Source organism: Lygodium microphyllum, chromosome 21, assembly GCF_053477565.2.
Source record: "Lygodium microphyllum isolate KBCC chromosome 21, Lygodium_microphyllum_v1.1.10, whole genome shotgun sequence".
Taxonomy (NCBI): domain Eukaryota; kingdom Viridiplantae; phylum Streptophyta; class Polypodiopsida; order Schizaeales; family Lygodiaceae; genus Lygodium; species Lygodium microphyllum.
In genome coordinates, this window is record NC_141155.1 from 106,363,511 (window position 1) to 106,382,720 (window position 19,210).

The window sequence follows — 19,210 nt, forward strand, 5'->3', positions numbered from 1 at the left end:
CCACTGTAGTTACATGCTTACAGTGATTTTGATTGGGCTGGTGATTATGATACACGTCACTTCACTAGTGGCAATTGTTTCTTTCTTGGCTCTTCTTGCATTTCTTGGCTTAGCAAGAAACAATCCACTGTTGCCACATCGTCATGTGAAGCTGAACACAAGGCAGCTTTCACTACCACAGTTGAATGCGTATGGCTTAGATGCTTGCTAGCTGATTTGGATGTATCTGTTATGGAGCCTACTCCTTTGTTCACTGACAGTCAGAGTGCCATTGCAATGGCACGGAACCCAGTGTTTCATGCTCGCATGAAACACTTTGAGATCCATTATCACTTTGTCAGAGAGAGGCTACATGCAGGTGATATCGGCCTTGTCTATTGTCCTACCACCAGTAATGTGGCAGACATCTTCACCAAAGCTCTTCCTCGTGACAAATTTGAAGCATTTCGCGATGCTTTAAATTTGATATCCTTTGGTGGCGGATGATCCTTGTACTCTTGATCTCTCTTCACTCCAGGGGGGTTTGTTGGGTATTTGACTCACGCACGTCTCACTTGCGCCTACACTCATATGGGAGTGTCGGTGATCAGTAGGACACTGGGGCACTTTTTACTCTCGGTAGGAGAGGTTTTTTCCCCCAGACTTATGGTCTTATTGTCGTATGTACTTATGTGCTTATGTTACACACATTTGGGCACTTAGTGTGTGTCGGGTGTGAACAACCCCTACAACCCTAAGGTTTAAGGGTTGTACTTTGTACTTTCTGGTTACACTCATTTTCAGTCTATTCTCTTGGGTGTCGTGCTTCAACTCTGTCTCTCACTCTCACACTGTCTACTGAATCTAAGCTGCACCTCGATCCTTCCATGGGTATTTGACTCATGCACACCTCACTTGCGGCTACGCTCATATGGGAGTGTCGGTGATCAGTAGGACACTGGGGCACTTTTTACTCTCGGTAGGAGAGCTTTTTCCCCCAGACTTATGGTCTTATTGTCGTATGTACTTATGTGCTTATGCTACACACATTTGGGCACTTAGTGTGTGTTGGGTGTGGACACCCCCTTCAACCCTAAGGTTTAAGGGTTGTACTTTGTACTTTCTAGTTACACTCATTTTCAGTCTATTCTCTTCGGTGTCATGCTTCAACTCTGTCTCTCACTCTCACACTGTCTACTGAATCTAAGTTGCACCTCGATCCTTCCATCTCACAAGTAGGGGGTCCTTCACCACCTCCCAGTAGGTAGTGAAGAAAGCCTTAGAGAGGCCATCCTCCGCCGGGCATTTTTACCCATCTTGTGTATGGAAAGCCTCCTCTAGTTCCTTCTCTGTGAAGGGGTCTAGGAGAGCATGTCCTATCTCCTCTGTGACGAGGGACGGGGTGTGATTCCATACCTGCTGTCTGCATCTCTGTCCTCTAGCTGCAGCTGTCTCCTGCTGGAAGAGGTGCGTGTAATAGCCGGTGGCAATCTCCATCACCTCATCAAGGCTAGAATGGGTCCTCCCATATTGATCCCTAAGGCTGCGTATTTGCTCTCCCGTGGTTTGGGGGTGGTGCACCTGGAAGAACTCCCTGCACATCGTGTCTCCCTTCCGCGCCCAAAAGGCTGCTGAAGTGTGGAAAGAGAACTCGGAGCGCTTGTCCTCTAGGCCAACAATGGCTGCACGTGCGCACCTCCTATGCGTGGAGGGTGGGGTCCCCTGGTGCCTCCTGCAATAATCTTTGCGTGACTGCAAGGTCCCGCCAGAGTGCTCTCTCCTCCTCCCAGCACTGCTGCTTGGCTTGTAGGGCTGCCTCTTGGCAAATTCTGCTCGACTTGGCTAGGACCTCTGCAACCTCCTCTGTTATCCTGTCCCTCCTGACCCACTCTTTGGTCTAAATCTGCTCTATCTGTCTGGACACCTCCACCCTCCTATAGATCGAGTCAGGGATCCGACAAGATCGTGTATCTAGGGCGGATGTTGGGGGATCAAGTGCCAGGAGAACCGGGCAGTGATCAGATAACGTGGTGCTTGCCAACTGCTCAATTTGGCTTCCATGAGAGCCTCCCCACTCTCCCACATAAAACGTGTCCGCCGACTGCTCTAGCAAGGCTCCACCTAGCCGCTTGCATCCCCAGAAGAAGTCCAGCGACCTCTCCCTCCTGTGGAAGGCAGGGTCTTTCCAGGCATCCCGTGCTCCGACTGCAAGCAAAGAGACCTCCCATGCCTCCTGCTCCTCCCCAGCCATGCCCTGGTAGTTTCTTCATCTGCCCTGTTGGTCCTCCAAAGCCTCGAGGTTGTTGAAATCCCCTCCAACAATCCAAGAGTCCACCTCTGGAAGTCCAGCTGCAATCTCTACCCAGAGCCTGTTGCGTGTCCTAACCTCCGTAGGGGCATAGACATTGAGGACTCCAATACACGAGTCCCCAATATCCAATTTGATCCATAGAACCCTTCCTGCCACTATCGTCCCGTGGTCTCGTACACAAGTGGTGAGACTCGGGCCAATAGAGGTGCATATGCCTCCGCTCTTGCCGTGGGCACCTATGACTTGCTGCCAGTAAGTATGTGAGCTGCCCGGAAGTACCTTTCCAACCTGCTAAACCTAGGCGAGGGTGAGCTTGTGCTCGTGCAAAAGCAAGATACCTATCCGTCCGGCAAGGGCAAGCTGCAACTCTTGCCGGACAATCAGCTTCCTCGAGCCACGTGCCCCACTGTAGTGGAGACTGTTCACATTCCAGGATGCAAGATGTAAGCTCATGGGGAAACTTGTGACTGACCGAACAGGCATTTGTTCGGTGTGGATGCTACAGATGAGGAAGAGAGACTGTGAGGCATGCAAGTGCGTTTTGCCGCCAGTTTGGATGCTGAGCTCCAGTCCCCCATGGTGGCCCTTGGCCGGACCATAGGGGTGATAGATGCTGCAGGTGGTACTATCAATGCATCTATCAGCCATGCTGAAAAACGCGACTCTGTACACTGGTAGAAGTGGGCCGCCTGTGCCGGGGACCACTCGATCACGGTCCTCGGTGCTCTCCACTGTGGGGAGGCTCAAAAGATAATGCTCAAATGGGGGACGTCGGCGCCAGCCCACCAGTTAATGTCCATCATGCAACCTGGCCACTATTGTGTGAACAGTGCTAATCCTTCATCTCCCATCCACTAGGAGATGTGATCCACCACCTGACTCTTCAACTCCTCCTCAATCTGTGTAGTCGTCCACTCCTCTGAGTAAGATGACTGAAGAAAAAAGACGTAGTTTGGTCCATCCGGTGGTGCTAGTAGGTGGACCTTGCCCCTCCTTGACTTACGAAGCACGAAGATCCCCACCTCCAGAGGTAGTGGGAACTCTCCACACTCCGCAACTCGCAGGTAGGACCATGGGCCACTGTAGAAAAACTCTTGTGGCAGCAGCTGTGCCTGTCTTGGGAAAGTTTGGCGGGTGGCAGGGGTAGATGAGCTGGTGGCTGTGTAGACGGGGGGAGACTTATTGGTGTGCAGAGGAGGTAGGTGTGTGTGGCTCATCACCTCCTGTGGGAGGAGGGGGGGTGGGTCTGGGGGGGCTCACTTGACCTGGGTGCGGATCAGGGGGGGTGCTCGGTAGGGGGGGGGGAGTGATGGGGGTGAAGAGGATTGAGATATGGTGGGATGGTTGGAGATGCATGGTGGGTGTTTGGGGGGGAGTGGTGGTGGCCCTGACAAGGGGGGGTTGTGGGCCAAGGTCAGTGGAGGGAGGGCGGGCATGGGATATTGGGGGGGTGGGGGGGTGGGTGAGGGGCCTGTGGGAACTCAGGCGAGGTAGTCTGTGGCGCATGTGGAGAAAGTGGGGGGGTGTGGTCCTGTCGGGTGGGGCGGACAGGGGGGGTTTGTGGAGTGCTCTGCTAAGAGGGGGCCGCTCGCCCACCATCACCCTGCTGACGAGGCTGGGTTTGAGGGGTTGGCTGCGCCCCCCGTTGCCGTTTTCCTCTCTGTCGCCTCTGGACCCATGTGAAACTGTCAGCGTCCACTTGCGGACCTGTGGGCGGAGCCGCCTTGGCTCCGAAACGTGTACAAATTGCTGCTTGATGCCCAAAGTCGTGGCAGCGCAGGCACTGCCTTGCTTGCCCAGTCACAATGACCTGCTGCCTAAAGGAGTGCCCACTTGCCTCAATCTCTAGGAACTGTGGGATATTCTTGACCTCTTTCACTGCTACCCGTACCTTTGGGACCCCTGCAGTTGTCATTGCATTCGTGAAGGATGCGGGAAGGACAGTGCCGAAGAGCTGCCTAAAGTCTGGCGGTACTCAATCGCCAGGCCGGGGAAAAGAAGGGTGATTGGGTGCCGAAGAAACCTGTTGTGGAGTGCAAATGCCTCCACAGTAAAGCCACTGTAACAAGGGACCATGTATATGACCCCCTTTGTGGATGCATATGGTGAACTAGCGAGTAGCTTGCGAGCTGCGTTTGCCGAGCTGAGGCGGACCATGAAGATCCCTTGGCCCAATAGGACCGCATTCATGATCTGCGCTGTGCCGATGCGCAGCTGGAGTGGAGCCAGTCCCGAAGCTGGGCCCTGGCTGGGGAATGTCCTACTACCTGACCATAAATCGCTGTTTCCATTAGCTCCAGCTCTTTAGCTCGGACGGCTAAGAGCTGCTCCTCAGAGAGGACTACGTGCAAAGTGTTTGACTGGGGGGTACTCGGTGAGTGCGCCGGCGTGTGACCATAGGTTTCCATTGCGCGTCCCTTGTGGGAGAACCAACCTATCGCGCTGTTGGGCTACTGGATGGGGAGTTGCTGTAGGGGGAGGGAGCAACTGGAGGAGGAAGAGGGGGGTTGTCGATGGCGAGGGGGGGGTTCTGTTTTTGATGGCGGTGGTGTTGCAGCCTGATAGCGGGCCAGGCCTCCCGGCAAGGCAACACTCGGGGGGTGGGGAGTTGGGAGGGGGGAACAAAGATAGGCCGGGGGGGGGGGGGGGGGCAGGGCGGACGCATGCGGCACGCAGGGAGTTGGCGATGGGCCCTGGCGGGGCGAGAGTCGATGGTGCTGGTGGCTGTCGATGGCGAGGGAGGGAGTCGATGGCGCTGGTGCACGACGAAGCGACAGGACAGGGGCGGGCCGGGGCACAACGAACAGGCGGGCGGGGGCACGACGAAAGGCGGGCGGGGGCACAGCGACGTAACGGGCAGGAGAGCGTTGTATTTGACACATTAGTGATCAGGGATGCATATTTGCATGCTGGTCACGTTGATCCTCTCAAGAAGGTGATTTCCAGAGTTAAATCAACTCAGATTATGATCATACCTTCTTATCCTTGTATATCATGACCTTGCTTTTGTTGAGATTGATTATAGAAGTCATGAACAGAACATTGTAACAACTTCGAACTCTTCTGTAGCCCTTCTGTTGAAGATGGAATGAGAATGGTATCATATCTGTCTAGAAGAATATACAGAGCTTATTCTAATTTGGAACTAACTCTCTAAATTAGTCGAAATCCTGAAGGCATGAAGGAGGGAGACAAAAGGTGAAATGTTAACTAGAGCTAAAGAATTTCTACCTTTTTCACAGGGGTTGATTATGTGCAGGAGAAAAATGGGCCATCCATCAAGAATTTGGACATGGAGACAGTTCTTATGGTTGGAGAAGGTGCCTGTATCGCTGCAGCTATAGCGGCCTCCATAGCTTCTCTAATGAATCATAGATCTCATGGTTCACATCTTGTAAGTTGTAGGTAGTGGCCCTTGGTGGTTGCTCTTTTATTAATGGTTGAGACTTAACATTGCCTTTATGGTAATATTTTTGTAATGCTATTGCAAGTCTATGTAGTTCAAGTCTTGATGTACAATCTGGAAATATAATATACATCATGTGCCAGATGGGCCCAACGATTGGATCATAGACTGCATTCACTGAATGTTAATGCCAAAATTCTTGTGGATGCTTGGTCTTAATGTGAGAAGCAACTTATTAGATATGATCCAAACTTCAGTTTTTGTATGCATGGGCCATTGGAGGTTTCAACTCCGGTGTTGCATGGTTTTTCCAAGGCTATTCCCGTTTCAAGTGCCAGGCCGACTGCAAATGCAAACCTGTCTTGTAAGAAAGAGTAGCCAATGCATGTAGCTAACTATCTGACAATCATACTGAATTCCTACCCGCCCTTCAGGGTTGCCACATGTCATAGTCATGGTGCAAAGTTGGGAGGTTGGATATTGAGCAGTTCCATATGTCATTGGAGCACAGCCTGCTCCAATGACTTGTGTGTTACCAAAGGTGGAGCAGGAGAAAGTAGCTTATGTTGGCTTGTCAGAAACTTTTAAAGAGAGGGGAGAACCTAGATCTTGTGGATATCTGCAGGCAGAGATGAAAGGTTAGGGTTGAGCCTTTCCTTTGTGGCCAGAGGTCAAGTTGCAAAAACTGATGGTATATTTCTCAAGTACAGAGAACAAGTCTCTGCTTATGTAGTTCCCATACTGACATTGATCATCTTTGCACTGCCGCTGCTAATATACCGACACATCTGTCTGTTCATTTGATTTGATTGTTTTCTTTTGTGAATTGCAGGTTGCATCGTCAACTCCAGAGTTCTCTTTAAAAGAAAGATATCATAGCATCCCCATGTGGCAAAATTTATTTCTACTGGCAGCAGTTTTAATCAATGCCATTTTGAGAGGAATGGGCCTGTATGGAACAGGTCTAGGATGCAGGAAGCCAGATAAGCTGGTTGCAGCTGACTTTCCCATGGAAGAACGAGTAAAAAAGCTAGAGGAGGAGCTTGCAAGTGCAGTTACGATTATTAGAGTACTCTCTAAGCAGTTAGAAAAGTTGGGGGTGCGATTCAGGGTGACAAGACAGACTCTACGTGATCCTATACATGAGGTAACGATTAAGGCTATGATTTGGCTATATAGTTTGACAGTTTTGCTGGATACTCTAATGCCATTTTCCTAGTAAGTAGGAATAAGTTGTACATAGATGGAAGTATTCACAATTTCTGAGCTCTCAGAGCATGATTCGATGGAAATGATGTTTAGCTTCAAGCTGCTTTCTCCTTGTTATGAAAAGATTGCTTTGTAGATGCAGACCGAACTGCCACATCATGATACTGTTTGGTGATATATAAAGACAGTCTAAAAAGCTTGATGTGTGATTGTTTTGGAGTTGTTTGTAGGCAAAGTGGCTGACCTATATATGTTGAATCTTTATTATTCTTGAGCAAGGTTTGGCGAATCTATAGACATGGAGCTATACACAATTAACACGTATATATTTCTCCATCCATTGATTCAACTGGATGCATCCTGAAGGATCAAGGTAGGGTTTCTTGGTGATGTGCCAATATCGTCTATATCCTCTAGTGGTGTTTGGAGCGAGGACATGGACCAGCAGGCCATGGGCAGCGTGCTGTGCGTCCCTTGCTTGCCCTGTCTAAAGTGACAACATCTGGTGGAACCACTAGTCAGTCCATAGTTGTCTCCATACATCGTACGGTACTGTTCATACCGTACAATCCATACGTTGCAATGGGCCCTTTCTGGCCACCTCATCTGCGCATCCTGAGTCCCGCATTCCGCCTGCCTTCGTGGCACTTTTTGGGGGGGTGGGAAGCCTTGGATACCTCATCCCCCCCCCCCCTTTTCCAGCTATGCCCCCCAGCCCTCCTTAGATTCCATCCAGCTGGCAGTCCTCTTTGACTGTTTGAACTTTGACCCTTCTCTCATCTACAAAAGGTGCTCCTCTTCTCCATGCTTCCACACCAATTCAGCAAACATTTACCATTCTCATCTTCCTCTCTTGGATCTTGATTGGACTTGTGATTTGTCATTCTCATCTCCCATCCCCTCTTTCCCGCACCCTATCAAAGCATTTGCCATTCTCAAATCTCATCTCCCATCCCCTCTATCCCACACTCTATCAAAGCATTTGCGTTTTGCATCTCCCATCCCCTTTCTCTCACTCTTGCCCTTTCAACTTTACCCCAACCCTCGGGCCTCTCGAGTCTCCCTTTTTTTCAACTTTCAAGACTCAACTTTCAAAAAAGGGAGACTCGAGAGGCCCGAGGGTTGGGGTAAAGTTGAAAGGGCAAGAGTGAGAGAGAGGGGATGGGAGATGAGAATCGCAAATGCTTTGATATCTCATTCTCTCTCTCTCTCTCTCTCTCTCTCTCTCCCTCTCCTGGGCCTCTTTATCCATCATCGGCACCATGAATCATGAGAAGCATGAGGCCTTCAATTTTCACGTGATCCATGTGGAGAGTGACGCAAAGAAGTCCAACTCCCACCATTGGACATGCAAGTATTGCGGGAAGCGCTATACGAGTGGTGCAACTTGGCTTCTTCAACATCTTTCCAAGATGGGGGGGCAAGTTGCTCCATGGCACATGCAAGAAGATCCCTCAAAACATCATGGAGGAGATTCTCACCAAGATGAGAGAGGGATTCACAAGAGGAGAAGAAAGTGACTTATGAGCACCAACTCCTATGTCTACTAACGAGGAACCATTGAATGTGGGCGTATCTTTAATTGATGTGGGACGCCGTTTCGGTAGCGCCGAAATGGACCGGCCGTTTCGGACCGGGATGGAAACGGGAGATCGCCGTTTCGAGATCTTGCGGCCCGTTTCGGAGGTTATCCAACGCCCGGATCGCGATTTGACTTATTCTCCTTTTCAACTCACGCGCGCGGTACACTCCAGCAGCTCTCGCCTCTGATCTCCAACTCCCACTTCTTCTTCTTCTTCTTCTTCTTCTTCTTCTCCTCCTCCTCCTTAGTAAGTCTCCATCTTTGGCATCGAAAGCGTATAGGCATTGAGCTAGAAGAGGATGAATCAACACCATATCGGGCTAATGAAGCACAAGTGGGGCAAAGAGAGGCTAGTGGGCCTAGTGGCGCTAGCCGAATTGGAGATGCCAGTGGCCCATAAAAAAGAAGTGCATCCATATCCGTATCGGGTCCAAGTGCAAAAAGGACCCCGTTGCCATCTTCTAGTGGTGGTGGGCAAAAGGACTCCTTGTATGGTGCAAGTGTCCATGCAGGACTGTAGAGGCAGACAATTGTGGAGGTAACAAGGGAACTCACACGCTTATATATTCGGTGTGCTATTCCTTTCAATGTGGCCACTACACATCAATGGAAGAAGACAATCAGGATAGTAAGCTGCATAGGGTGTGAGTGGGAAGGCCCATCCGTAGATGCATTATGTACACGGGAGCTTCAAAAGGAGAAAGCATCCATAGAGGCTTAATTGGAGCCCTTGAAGGAGACATGGGTGAAATATGGATGTACAATGTTATGTGATGGATGGTCAGATATGCGCCGAAGGAATGTTCACAATGTCTTGGTGTCTTCATATAAAGGCACCATGTTCATTAAGGCCATCGATGCCTCTGCCTCAGGTCTTACCATCACAGGAGCTTTCATTTGGGAGCACATGTGACATGTCATCATGGACATAGGAGTCCAAAATGTGGTGTAGGTGGTGACAGATAATGGAAGCAATTGTGTGTCTATGGGACGTATACTTGAGGAGGAGTTTCCTAGCATAGTATGGACTCCATATGCATCCCATTGTCTTGACTTGCTTATTGAAGATGTTGGGTAAATATCTTGGATGGATGATATTTTCAGGACGGCAACAAGTATGATAAGATTTGTGAAAAAAAGGCCATTCGTCACAAGCATGTTTCAAACCAATAGCACACTTGAGCTATTGAGGCTCTCCGCCACTAGATTTGTTTATATGTTTATTGTATTGGAGAGGTTGATACGGGTCTATCCAAATTTGATACGGACCATTGCATGCTAGGAATGGATCACATGGAGTGAGAGAGAATCTTGAAAGGCTCTTGCTTTTAGGCGCAATATTTTAAATGAGAGTTGGTGGATTGAGACAGAGGCATTGGTGAAAAGTCTCACTTATATTTATACTCTATTATACGTCACTGATACGGAGGGGAGTACTTTGGGGCTTCTATATGAGTATATGGATAAAATTGGTGAGGCCTTGCTTCGCAATAGTTTTTTGCTCCAAGACAATTAAGTTTTTGTTTAGCTTTTACGCATGTAATCATTTGGTATTAACGACTCCTTGATGATTGATCATTATTCTAACTTTTAAGTTTTTAACTTATTTTATCTATAGGGTTGATAATATTCATGCAGTGTGGAATGCACGATGGGATTGGTTCCATAAACCAATCCATGCTGTCACACATATCTTGCATTCCCTTTGGTGTAGCGAGGAGCAATACATTAGCGAGGAGTTAGAGGAGGGCTTCATGGAGTACATGAGGCGCCTCACAGGAGATGATATAGATATGATGAGAAGAGTAGAGGATGATTTGCTAGCATTCCACAATCATTCTCTTCATTTTGACTGACCCACAGCTAGGCTTCAAGAGACACAGCTTCAGCCTGTCTCTTGGTGGGAGAAATATGACAATTGTGCTTCTACTTTGGTATGTGACTGGTGACTTTTATATTTTGAATCTTGATTATCTAATGCATTATGCAACCTACTTTGGTATGTGACTGGTGACTTTTATATTTTGAATCTTGATTATCTAATGCATTATGCAATCTAGGTAACAAGTTATGTAATTTATTGCCCACTCAAATGTTTATTTTGCGGTATGCATATTAGCAATTGTCAATAACTTAACCTCAATGTCTTAAATTTGAATAGAAACGCATTGCCATTTGGGTCCTCTCGCAAGATTGTAATTTAGGGCGTGCTGAGAGGAACTAGAGCACATGGATCCTCTTTCACACCAAAAAGAGAAACAAGCTCATAACTGCCCAGCTAGAGCGTTTAGTGTTTTGCCATTGCAATCTCCAGCTTCTTGAGAGGACCGCTCTATCCCCTGAGCCGTCACAGGTAAATTAGTAATGATTAGTATTATGTATAATTAACTTTTTAACCTTGAGTCCATGACACTTGATATTGCTAATTTGCTTGGAAGTTGGATTGTAAATTGTGATATATATGAACATTGAATATATTGAATCTCCTCTTATGTGATATATCTTTGTCTCGTTCACCTTTACAGGTGAATGTTGATAAGATTGATATAGAGAAGGTGCGTGACATTCCGCAGATACCTTAGGAGCAGCGGGATATCTACTCTATGCTCTATGAGAAGCTATCGGCACCGGTGCATGAGACTCGTGCACAAAGGAGGGTTAGATTGAGGGCCACACGTGGTCGTGCATCATAGGCAGAGTCAGAGCCAGAGTCTGAGGATGAGGCTGAGACTGCTTCATCAACTTCTCAATCAGGGTCCTCGGAGTCGGACAAGGAGATGGTGCACAAATCCTCAGAGTTTGGATCAGCCATGAGTCATGACTCGTGATATACATGAGTCAGTTTAGTAGTGCAGAGTCTAGACTAGAGTTGCCAGTTGTTCATTGATGTTGATACTTATAGCCTCATTGGACTTTGGAGTTTTAACAGATTATTAATATAACATAGTTACTATCATTGTATCTTGATCCCACTTATTATGCATCTTGATTTTTATTCCATTGTTCTTGAATCTTGATATCAGTCTTCAGTGTTCATTGCTCTTTAGATCATAGATTATTTATGAGTCATAAATTCAAATTCATTTTGTTGCCTTAAGTTTTGAAAATTCAGTCTTAATTGTGTTAAGCTGTCTTAAGTTTCAACCATTGAGTCCTCAGTCTTGATTCCTCAATCTTTACTCGTGAGTCGTGACTTGTGATTCGTGAAATATGTAATGAATCATGATTTCAATCATATGATATAAAGACTCAAAGTTTTGTATGAAATTTGGATATATGTTGTTGTAGACATTGATATATTTATATACCCACATATTATTATATTTTTTTTAGTGTACAATCCGAAACTTCTCCATACTATGTGTGGGAGAGGCCTCTACCATTGGTGGTGGGGGCTCCACATCCGCATCCAACTCTGGTAAAAGACAAAGTGGAGGCTCATGTAGTGCCGGAGAGACAATCCTCTCTCTCTCTCAAGCTCCTAGTCATGTGCATGTATCGGTTGCCTTTCTTAGAGAAAGGCAATGACTTGCGGACATTGAAATTGCATGTACGGTGATTGAGTGCAATCTTGCATTCAATGTCCTAAAGCAAGAGCAATGGAAAAAGATAGTAAAAGCCATTGCCAATGTGGATCCATGCGAAGGATGGACCGGTGTCACATACAACAATATGAGGATGAAAAAGATTGATGAAGAGAAGAAGAGGATTGATAGAGCCCTTGATCTTATTCACGCTGCATGGATAAAATATGGTTGCTCCATTCTCACCAACGGATGGAGTAATCATAAGAAACGAGGCATCATCAACATACTCGTTTCATGTCCACCCGGCATTTACTTTTTGTGAGCGATAGATACCGGCAAGAGGGGGAGGAAAACGGCGTGTACATTCATCTACCGCCACATTTGATAAGCTATCATTGAGGTATACATTGCCTTTTAAATTTGTTTCACTTTCTTTTATTATGATAATTGATTTATGCATAACTCTCTATCTCCCTATTCTAATTTTTCTCTAATATCTATCTCAATTCTCTCTTTGCTCCCAAGCCCCAGGGCCCCCAATCCCCATCTCTCTTCATTCTTGAATCTTGAAAGTTGAAACTTGAAAGGCTCAACTCTCTCGTTCTCTCTCTAATCTTCAAGTATTGCCAGTATACTTGTAATTTGTAAATTGTGGTTGTAGGTGGGCTCCTCAAATGTGGTGCAAATTGTTACCGACAATGCATCGAATTGTTAGCGTATGGACCATTTGCTTGAGACCGAGTTTTCCACGATTGTGTGGACTCCATGTGGAAGTCATTGTTTGGACTTGCTCATGGAGGATATTAGAAAGCTCCGGTGGGTGAAGAGGGTGGTCCGCAAAGCTACATCAATTGTCACCTTCTTCACGGTAAAGGTAAAGATGCTTGCGATGTATCGTAAGCATAGCACACTGGAGTTGAAGAAGCCTTCTTTAACTCGCTTTGCTTACATGTGGTTATTGTTGGAGTGCCTTTATGAGGTGTGGTCCCCCTTGCGCCAGATAGTGGTGTCCATTCTATGGAATGAGTGGGATGAGCATGAGACAGAGGAGGCCAAAGCCATGCAGTGCTTGTGCCTTAATGAACAGTTTTGGCAAAAAGTCCATGCTGTTGTCATTGTTGTTGTGACTCCCTTTTATAGGGTGTTACGTAATTGCGAGGGGTCCACCATGGGCCTTGTCATTTACTTTTTTAGAACGGCATTGGTGGAGACACATAGTTGTACAATGATCATAGAGATACAACGTGCACATGCTTTAGAGATAGCAGAGATGAGATGGGCATGGATGTATAAGCCCATCTATGGTTTTTCCGCATTAGTACATCCAGCCTACAAGTCACCAGCGGTCATGGAGGATAGAGAGTTCCGTTCGGACTAGCTTGCTTAGTTGACTCGTGTGGTCCTTGTGGATGACCATAATGCAGTGCTGGAGGAGCCAGGATGCTATGCAGATCAGAGGGGGGCATGTGGCTTTTGCTTCTCTCACTTGTTGGAGGAGAGAGTCACTTGTGAAGCCTTTATTTTGGTGGCAAAACTTTGGATATGCCCAGGATTGCTCTTCGGGTGCATGCAAAAGAAATTGGAGTGACTATTTTCTCATTCACACAAAGATTGGCAATTGGCTTAGCACACGACAGTTAGAGAAACTAGTCTATTGCCACACTAACTTACGCATGATGAGGGCTATGATGAGCATGGGTAGTCCGAAGTAGGTAAAGTTTAAACACTTAACCATGAAATTTAAAATTTGTTGTTTTAAACTTTGAACTTTGAAGTTTATACTTTACAGTTTAGACTTTAGCATTTACAATCTTACATGTATCATTGCATCGTGTAGGTGAATGTTGATACATTCAAGTTGACGGGTGACACTCTTTCGAGTGTACGTCAAGAGGTCGAGGAGGAGGAGGAGATGATTTTTGCAAAGCTCTACAGAGAGCTTATAGCAGTAGATACTCGTGACACTCGTAGTCAGCGTGCTGGTGGCGAGGAGTCCGGGTAGGTGGTAGCAGGGGTATGGTTATTTGACGTCCTCCAACATTGAGGAGGGGTGGTTCGAGTGGCTTGGAGACATATGTAAGGGGGGCTCTAGTAGTTCACATCCTATGCCTCATGATGTCATCCCCCCCTTGCCTACACAGTTGTCACCTAGGGAGCTATCATTTGATGATGATGGTAATCTCATTAGTGAGGATGAGCATGAGTGTGTCGCATCATCTGATGCCGAGGAGTCATCTTTAGACTCTCTTGATGAGCACTCAGATGGTTCTGATGATGATAGTGATGCCTCATCATAGACTCATAGGTCTTTCTCTTTTTTGTATTGGATATCTACTATCATTGTATCCACATGCATGATGCCACTATGATACACTGGACTATAGTTGTATCACATGTTTTGTACACCCCATTTGACCGTGATGGTCACCCTCATGTATTCATCTTATTTTGTAATGAAATGGCTATTTCCACTTTAAACATGTATTCTATCATTTAATGATTTATGGATTTTGTTATTTAAAAAAATCATTATTTTTTTCGTACTAATATCGTACCATACCTCATAAAATCATAAGGTACCATTTAGTACTGTATTTTAGTTTTGGCTGGTCGACTTTATTTTATTTATTTCTTGGCTGACTATTTAGTATCCAGCCTTCCCTAGTCACATTCTTTCAGACTGTGTGTTTGCAAGTAGAAAGACATTGGCTGGCATATTTCCATAGCGTGTTGTACGTATTTGCATCCTTATTCAGCATTCATTCATTGCAGATTTCTTCATTCTTCCATCTCTCTCTCTCTCTCTCTCTCTCTCTCTCTTTTCTTCATCTTCCCTCCTTTCTTTCAATCCGGTTATATGCTTCTGCATTTGCCGCACTTTGGCATGGTATAAGAGCAATGTTGAAGGGCTGATTGATTGTGGGCAGACTTAAAGAGGAGTTTTAGTGTAACAAAAGCTCCCTTTTCAACATTCCAAAGTGACATGAGGGCTGTGCATCAACACAAGGCTGAAATAAGCGGAGAAGCACGGGAAAGGAGAAAAATTGCTGATTTTCTGCAGGTTTTGCTATTCATGAAGGAGAAAAGGCTAGGCTTTAGCCTTTTGCTGCAGATTTTGAGTTTGCCTCCGGCGATTGTGGTACATTCGGGACAAGTTAAGAAAGCTCTAGAAGGCTGCATGTTTGGACTTAAGAGGGGGCTGCCCTTGTTTTTGTGCAAGTTATTCATGTAACAATGCCTTCTAAGCTTGACATGGAGTTCACGCTATTATGGAACGTGTTACCGGCTCTTCCTCAGGATCAAAAAATCAATGGGGAGAATTAGAATTGATTCCAATGGTCTTGGATCAAGAGGAGCAACTCAAAGAACAGAATGCTCCACAAATAGAGGTGTCAACGGGTCAATCTTTACCAAAAAAGGGGAAGAACAACAAGTAGAAGACAGGTGAGAAAGCCAAGCAAGGCTAAGCAAAGGAGTCTACTTACCATATCTATGGCAAGATAGGTCATTGGAAGAAGGATTTTCCTTAGAAGGACAAAAAGAACACTAGGAAGGAGAAATCTACGAAGAACTTAGGAGTGATGCTTGCTCCTTCATTAGCAGACATCCTACATTTGGAGGTGATCGAGGATTTGACACTGATGGCTTTTGATGCAACAATGATGGTCCCACAGTCTCATGAGTAAATTGTGGATGGTGGTCCTCTTGCCACATGTCTCCTACAAATCGTATTGCTTGTATGCGTCGATTCATGAGCAAATTCTCATTGGTGACAACTCTTCATTCCCTATCAAAGACAAAGGTAATATGCAATTAATTTCGGATGGGCATGGTGGTGCTTGCACAACGGAGGTTCTCTATGTGCTGGGTTCGGAATACCATCTACTTTCAATGAGCAAGATTTGTGCGCTTGGTCTTATGGTGGAGTTCAATAAGGACTCTTTTTCGAGTTCTTGATGGAGATTCGAGACATGTTCTTTATGCAAATCATGAGGAGAATAGAGTCTACAAGATATGGACTTCATTGGCCTTTACCTCTCTTTTTCTTTCTTCACAGAGTCCAAAGAAATAGATCAAGCTATGACATACTCGGTTCGACCACCTCAGCTAGGTGTACCTTAGGAAGGTAGCTCGTGGTTAGCTCATTCGTGGATTACCAGAGATTGAAGTGAGCCATCCACCATGCATGTCTTGCATTCTTGGCAAGTGACATAGAGATGCGATTCCCAGCAAGGCTTCGCGAAGGATAAAGGAGCCCTTGGAGCTCATTTCAATGGACTTATCTAGATTGATAAGGATAGAGTCCCTCAAGGGGAGTTTGTATTTTATGACAATTGTTGATGATTTTAGTAGGATGACGCGTGCATATTTCTTAGAGTTGAAGTTTGAAGCATTCTCAAACTTCAAGGATTGGTTGATCTTCGCGTGTTCTAGCACATCCTCAATTCTGCTTGTAGATGCACTGCCAAAGAAGATTGTCTTGTCCAAGGTGGTACAATGTTTGGTTCATAAAGTTTCCAGCTATACAGGGGGCGAGGAGCACCCTGTATTTGGAGTTTCGGGTGACAATTAGGCACCGAAGCTAGTGCCTTTGGAGCCTATGCCTCTTAAGGCTCCCCCATCAATTGAGAAGATTGCTTTACCACCGGATTCATCCATAGAGTCAGGCTCCCCCATCAATGGAGAAGATTGCTTTACCACCGGATTCATCCATAGAGTCAACACTGGTGGATATTCCAAATACTTCATCAGAGGTAGAGCGATGGGGGGAGTATCCGCCTCCTCCTCCTTGAGCACGTGATACACTTTGTGATGCAGGGATCGAGGGAGTTCTTGAGGAGTGGTAGCTGTAGGAGGGCCCTTGACAATCTTGGATGAACCAAGCGCATTCCATTAATCTTGTTTGTACTAACTATTGTTTGATGACTCATATTATATAGATAGAGAGCCGACCTTTGTGAAGGAGGCTTTTGTTGAGCTAAAATATGCATCACATGCTGATTAGTCTCTTAAACAGCCCCAAAACATACTTATTTAATTAAAAAACCCTAAAACAGGGAGTTGTTCAAGAGAGTTAAAATAGGGAGAGGTTTAAGACTATTGAGGACCTAAAACTTTCTATTAATAAGCATGGTGCCCTTCATTCAGCCTTAATCTTGTTATTGTAGATTGCACGCGATAGAGCTTTGTTGTCCACACCCTGTCTGGGGAGCATATCTTAGTCGGAGATGCCCATCATCAAGTGCTTGCAAACCAGCCATTCCACACTATTTGTGATTGTTTTCAGTCCTTTGTTGGCTGCTATCAGTGAGGTGACTGTTTGCTGATCACTTCACTACTGTTGTACAACTTGCCACATTAGCCCTACTCTTGCGTTTGCAGGTTCTAACTGCCGACCAGCTGTCAGCATCACTCCAACTGTCGCCATCTTCCATGTTGCTTGTGTTTGCGGTCTCCTCTCTCCTAATAGTTGTGTTTTAAGCGCACACTCTCTATTTGGCATCAGATTTGATTGTCTCGATTGTGTTTGCTAGTGTTTGACACCTTTGGAGGCTGCCGTCTACAATTTAGGATCCATTCAGGAGCACGACACACTCTCCATATCAGTAATTTTGCCTCAATCCTAGAGACATGAGAGTATGAGGTTCGGCATTAATTCCATGCACGATTTGTTTACTGCATGAGCATTGTATATTTAGTATTCATTCACTTCATTCATTGTGTTCGTTGTCTCGGAGTTACCCTAACCTTAGCTAACCGTGTTCTATGTTCCATGTGTGCTTTGTCATATGATCGTCTTGTGTTTTCTATGTTCAAAGCATTTCTTCACAACTTTGTAGTCGTAGCATTGGTAGAAGGCTATGGAGCAAGAGTTGGAGGTCATAGAGCAGAATGATAGTTGGGATCTTTTGCCGCGGCCCATTCATAGAAAGGTGATTTTAGCCAAGTGGGTCTTCAAGACCAAATACCACCTATTATGGCTAAGGTCCTTTTCCAAACATTGATTTTTATACACAAGCGTTAGGGCCTTTCAAGACAAAGACACTCTAGACTTGCTCTAGAGTCATCTGGGCAGCTAGCATTGTAGGGTGACATCGAGTACTGGTATGGTTAGACAGTCACATGCTTGCAGCCACATGGGCTACATATGGATCACCTTCCACCTCTATAGTATAGCTTGCATTCTCCTTTTTTAGAGCTCAGCCGAGAGGAGCTCAACAACATCATTAAGATGGACATTATTCAGCTATATACAACTTGGCACCTTCCTAAGATTTGAATTGAATGAAGATGAATATCAATTTCAATAGAAAGCATCTTCTATATATCTCCTGATGATTTTGTGATCTAGTTGAGATACATGGATACACACCTATCCCATGGAGTACGGTGTGCCATTGGTCAGCTCTGCACATTCTCACATCGTTTAGGAATAGAGACCATTCACTATGGAATAGATTTCCTTTTCCTAGAGGAGGAGATCTATCAACTTTGCCACCTTGAGCCAGAGATTGAGGAGCACTATATATGCAAATGCGTGATGTAGTGTGAGATCAAAGGGTGCTTCCATGATCTATTTCAATATAGATTGGGACCACTATCTAGGGTGATTGACTTCCCAAATCGGCATTACCTTGGACTCTTCCTTTTGGAGTTGCATCAACATAGAGTTCACCTCTTATAGTCTTGAGGGAGGTATCTTGGAGCATAATGGCAACACACCTTCACTGACTTTTTTAGAGCTACAACTATACTTGATGCCTTAGAGTATACCACACACCAATTGGTGGTTTCACTAGACACAGTCACATTAAAGGATAACATAGCAATAAAGAGGGTTTTCTCCATTTACACTTGACGATGATACCATGTGAGTGAGCAAAATGAAAGCAAGAAAAACACACACACACACACACACACACACACACACACACACACATATACACACGTGTGTATATACATACATACAACATATAGACAGATAGACATTTGTGTATGCACATGCACGTACATGTATACACACACATGTATGTGTGTGGAGGCTTCTTACGAGGGTCTATCTATAGGGGATATGTTGTGATGTAGCAAGATCTCTTGAGGGAGGTATCTTGGAGCGTAATGGCAACGCATCTTCACTGACTTTTTCAGAGCTACAACTACACCTGATGCCTTAGAGCATACCGCACCCCAACTAG

General features: G+C 45.7%; 1 protein-coding gene and 1 pseudogene across 1 annotated transcript in view; both read left to right on the plus strand.

Annotated features, from left to right (window-relative positions):
• Window positions 1–19,210, plus strand: part of LOC148018393 (uncharacterized) — a 143,754-nt gene that overhangs the window by 62,871 nt on the left and 61,673 nt on the right. Inside the window, exons 2-3 of the mRNA XM_087661940.1 lie at window positions 5,533–5,684; window positions 6,529–6,843. Of these exons, the coding sequence (XP_087518066.1) occupies window positions 5,533–5,684; window positions 6,529–6,843 (467 nt within the window). The remainder of the gene's footprint in view (window positions 1–5,532; window positions 5,685–6,528; window positions 6,844–19,210) is intronic.
• On the plus strand, window positions 9,459–14,016 carry LOC148018394 (uncharacterized; annotated as a pseudogene).